The 4,474-nt window shown below is 39.3% G+C and overlaps 1 protein-coding gene across 1 annotated transcript; it reads right to left on the minus strand.

Moving 5' to 3' along the window:
* LOC128744997 (ATP synthase mitochondrial F1 complex assembly factor 1) lies at positions 1 to 1,356 on the minus strand. The gene is made up of 2 exons (XM_053842036.1): positions 589 to 1,356; positions 1 to 532 (listed from the first exon to the last, which is right to left on the minus strand). Exons 1-2 carry the CDS (start codon positions 1,204 to 1,206, stop codon positions 266 to 268), a joined length of 885 nt encoding a protein of 294 aa, XP_053698011.1. The 5' UTR covers positions 1,207 to 1,356; the 3' UTR covers positions 1 to 265.
* Positions 1,357 to 4,474: the final 3,118 nt, after the last annotated feature.

Below are 4,474 nucleotides of genomic sequence, written 5' to 3' on the forward strand. Positions count from 1 at the left end.
TGTCACATAGTAAAAGAGTGAAAATTAATATAAAGTCCATAATAAACCGGCTAAGTTCAAACAACACTCCTTATAAAATCGTGCGCCAAAAATTTGGGATGGCACGCGTAAAGTAAGATGCTGTTCTATCTAAAAACACTAAAAATCAGTTGTTTGGTTGGACAAGGCCGCCACTTGCGTTGGCAGTAGCAATAAATAATAAAATGGATACGTTGTTTACTTTTTATTTCCTTGCTAGTTTGTTGTGGTACTAGAGATAGAACACTTACCCTCCCATCTTGAGGTTATTCAACTCTTCGATAATATCCATGTGCTTGAATTTTTCTGGTTCATTCGTGAATCTCTCCAACTGTGCTAGCTTACTCTTGCTCTGCTGGCTGTAATAAAGCTGAAGCTGATTAGCTAGACATTGCGCTTCTTGTCCGGAAATGACTTTTGAATCATATTCCCCTCGCATCAGGATCAACCCTTTATCACGAAGCTCTGTGTACATAGCTACGTTCAAGCATTCCGGTGCGTTTTCCTTGTGAACCTATTGCAGAAAAGCAGATTGTAATTGTGTACCGATTTATCCTATATTCATTTTACCTGATAGTTGATCAGTGGAGTGAAGTGCACCGTATTAGCGAAAAACTGCAACATAATAAACTCATAACCCTGGCTTCTGGGAATCGGGAGGATAAAGATAGGATACTTTTTTGCACGTTCCATCATTATATCATACTGTTCTACTGGAATAGCTGCCGAAATTACTTCCTTTCCTGCGTGATACTTCAGCCAAATTTCTTTAATTTCATCAGCGCTACGTTCCTGTACTAATTCCATCTTCATAATGTCACTTAATTTTTTCTGTATTGCACCTGTTTGTTGCGAATCTTTTGCATTGAGAGGAGCTTTCGGGTTTAACAGCTCCGAATAATCGCGAGTTGGTTCCGCGGCACTAAATTTCGGTTTAGCCTTCTTCTCCACATTTTCAAGTCGCGCTAAAAATTCCTCCGGTGAACTTTGCTGGACAGCCGCTATTTTACTCGCATACTTATCGAAATAGGGATTTGATTCCTTCAGTTGCTCCAGGACCTTTTCTGAACGCTGCCGGGCAGTCATTCTGAACGACCGGAAGTTAGCGACAGCTGGAAGTTGGTTGCAGAGAATTACACGCAGCAAAGATTTTAGTGGCCCAGTGCCCTGTTGTATGGCCATCTGCATATAAGTAGTGGATACGAACTAACGAAAGCAACTACCGAACTATTGCAGTTACAAAGCACTGATAACTTTTGAATCACAAAAGGTGCACAGTGCGTACTTTTCCGAGTTATTTATCAGTAAATTCTTAATTTGTTTTTAACCAAATATCACTGGAGGAAAAAAGTCGAGAAACAGCTGTGGATGTCAAATTGGAAAAGTTTACATAAGAATGAAGTATTCCACCACGCACACATATAAAGATTTTTTGACATTAGCTGAGGCCCTCGCTGACAATGAGGTTTAAAAAGGTGTGGCAAATGAAGACATTTGATGGTATTAGTAGCGAAAAATCAGAAAACGACGTCAAACTACAAAAACAAACCGCGTCGGACAATGGGGTTTGTTTTTGGAGTTTTACGTCACGCTTCATCGGGATTGGTCGATTTACGATTTCACCCACACCATGATGAAATTTCTTCATTGCACTAACACCACTTAACCAACATTGCCACACCTGTATATAACACATTGCCTCGCTGAGGCTGTTTGCAGTAGGAGTAATATCAACAACATCAAATTCCAAACTCCCGGATCCTCTCCTCCACTCTTTGCTCCCCTCTCACTCCCAATGTGTTATATACAGGTGTGGCAATGTTGGTTAAGTGGTGTTAGTGCAATGAAGAAATTTCATCATGGTGTGGGTGAAATCGTAAATCGACCAATCCCGATGAAGCGTGACGTAAAACTCCAAAAACAAACCCCATTGTCCGACGCGGTTTGTTTTTGTAGTTTGACGTCGTTTTCTGATTTTTCGCTACTAATACCATCAAATGTCTTCATTTGCCACACCTTTTTAAACCTCATTGTCTCACTCCTACATAAGCGATCCTCAGCAAATGTCATTCTCGTTGGTGACGAAACCGCAAATTACTTCATTATGTAGGTATGTATGTATGTATGTATGTATGTATGTATGAATTATTCAAGCAGATGCAGGGGATGCAGTTATGACCAAAGCAGAGATGCCAGATTTTAAAAATTGTTAAAAAAAGTTTACGACTACACAAAACGCACAAAACCAGCGGGGTGCTATCCGTATCTTAACGAACGGTGTTTGACAGTCCACTTAACGAAGGGCGCTATTTCAAAAAATGCAAGAAATAGCGCCCGTCTGACAGGTACATTTGCTGCCAACCTTTGTCGAGATGTGCTGAGATGTTGGCAACAAAAACATGGCACCCATCGCAAGCCCCTGCACAAAACCGACAAAACCAAGGCCTTGCTAGGCAGCCATGTTTTTGCAGTCAACATCTAACCATTTGCGTAAATGAAACAGCATGACTCCATTATACGTCCTGTTCGTTTCACTCTGCAAAGCCGGTATGCTGGCAGATGGGTATTATTTTCAAATCTTAGCTAGATTTTTGCAAATAATACCCACGCCGGCAGTAGATGTTGGCTACTGTCAAACACATAGAGTAGGGATAGGGTTGCCAGTTCCTTGGACAAAACCAGCCAAACCAGGGGGGATCTATTGCTGTCAAATTCCATACATGTGTGCGTTACCGCAGATGGTGTTTGGTCCATGACGTTTGTACTGTCATGGACCAAACGACGTGTGATTGATTTCAAGCCAGGGGACTCGCAACTCTATTTTTGTCTGCTGCAGTTGACAGAAACTCAAACCCAAACACGCAGCGCAATTATCGTTTGTATTGTTTTGATCCCGATAATGCATTTATCTGATTTTTAGCGTAAATAAAACAAACTAAGAAACTTTTCGGAAGCTACATATGCAGGCAAGAGCAGCAAATCGGTGAGAAAAAAAGTAGCAAGAGCGGCATTGAAAATTATGGTCACCTGCCTGCCCCTTCACATGTGAGTTTCACAATTCCTTTCCGATAGATTCCCCCTGAGCCAAACTACCCCATCGGCAAGCAAACATCTCCGCCAACATCTCGTGTTTGCGCAAAGTCCGTTCTTTCCTTACAATCTATAAGGTAGAAAACTGAGGTTTTTTTGTTGTCTTCCTTGTTTTCCATTTAAGTGATTTAAGCTACGGGGTGAAGTGGCTGTCAAATTCATACATTTTCGATGTCCCACGCATAGGTACCAAAATGTTAATTTTGACAAGAACCAAAAAATTTGCTGGGACTCGCGTCACTTTTCATTTCGTCCAATGTAACAAATGTAAACAAATCCGGTTTATCACAACAAATTATTGCTCTTTTTAAACTCTATGTTATACAAAAACACCTGCCCAAATAGAATTATTTTGAGGTGAAAAAATTAGCATTATCAAAATGTCCAATGTGCACATTCGAATTACGAATGACTGACTGTTACTTCGGTCGTTCTCATCTGATGTCCAAAGTGCAAAAAAAATCAAAACAAACCCAATCTGTACATTGGACGTTTAGCAAGTGAAAGTTTTTTTTCGCATTATTTATGCATTTTAAGTGAAACAAGCGGTCTAATATTGAAAAATAACCTCGAAAATAGCGTAGCACGGCAACGCACGTATTTTACGGTGATTTCGCTTAATTTATGTGCAATAGCCTGGAAAAATCAAACCGTCCAAAGTACAGCATGAGATGGTAAACAGTCCAATGTAACTTTTTCCATAATAAACCAAAACTGCTTAGTTTTAATTAGATTTTTAAAATCTCCGTTAAATATTGAATGTTATTATTCATCAACCACGTTGAGTGAATGACTGAAAATTATTTCATTTTGAAACAATTTAAAATTCAATTCGAAGAACTTCGATCTCGTTTTTCTCAATATGGTGGAATTGTTACATTGGACGAAATCAAAAGTGACGCGAGAATTCCCCTTTACCGAGGACCATTTGAAAGTTGCTCTCTTCACTCCCACATGAGAAAGAGATAGCATCACACCATGCCCTTGGATTTAAGTAGAAGGATTTCGAATATTTAAAAAAAAGTATCTGGCATCTCTGGGCCACAGTTGATAACATTACAAGTCCTTGCATAAAAGATAAGAGAAAAGGCGCAATCAGTAACTTTTATTTTTGTTTATCCTTCTTAATCTTGTAACTTGTTTATTTAGTTCGTTTTTTGTTGTAACAAAAACCGTTAATAATTAAATTACCTTAATTTTTCGTTGAAATCCATTAGTTTTTTTTCTAATCTAGTTCAAAATGTCTGGAAACGCCAAAGAGCATGCCGCAGAAATCGATGTTAAACTGCGAGCGATACGTAAACAGGTTGCGGCCTTTGCATGTGGTTATAGTGAAGAATTTAAAAGTTCTCCTGGTAAAGTTGCA

The sequence above is a fragment of the Sabethes cyaneus genome, chromosome 1 (genome assembly GCF_943734655.1).
Source record: "Sabethes cyaneus chromosome 1, idSabCyanKW18_F2, whole genome shotgun sequence".
Lineage (NCBI taxonomy): Eukaryota > Metazoa > Arthropoda > Insecta > Diptera > Culicidae > Sabethes > Sabethes cyaneus.

Excerpts from the sequence above, each read along its gene's own strand:
- LOC128744997 (XM_053842036.1), bottom strand. The coding sequence starts at position 1,206 with ATGCAGATGGCCATACAACAGGGCACTGGGCCACTAAAATCTTTGCTG. Across the intron at positions 533-588 it reads CTCCACTGATCAACTATCAG|GTTCACAAGGAAAACGCACC; the intron begins GTAAAATGAATA and ends TTTCTGCAATAG.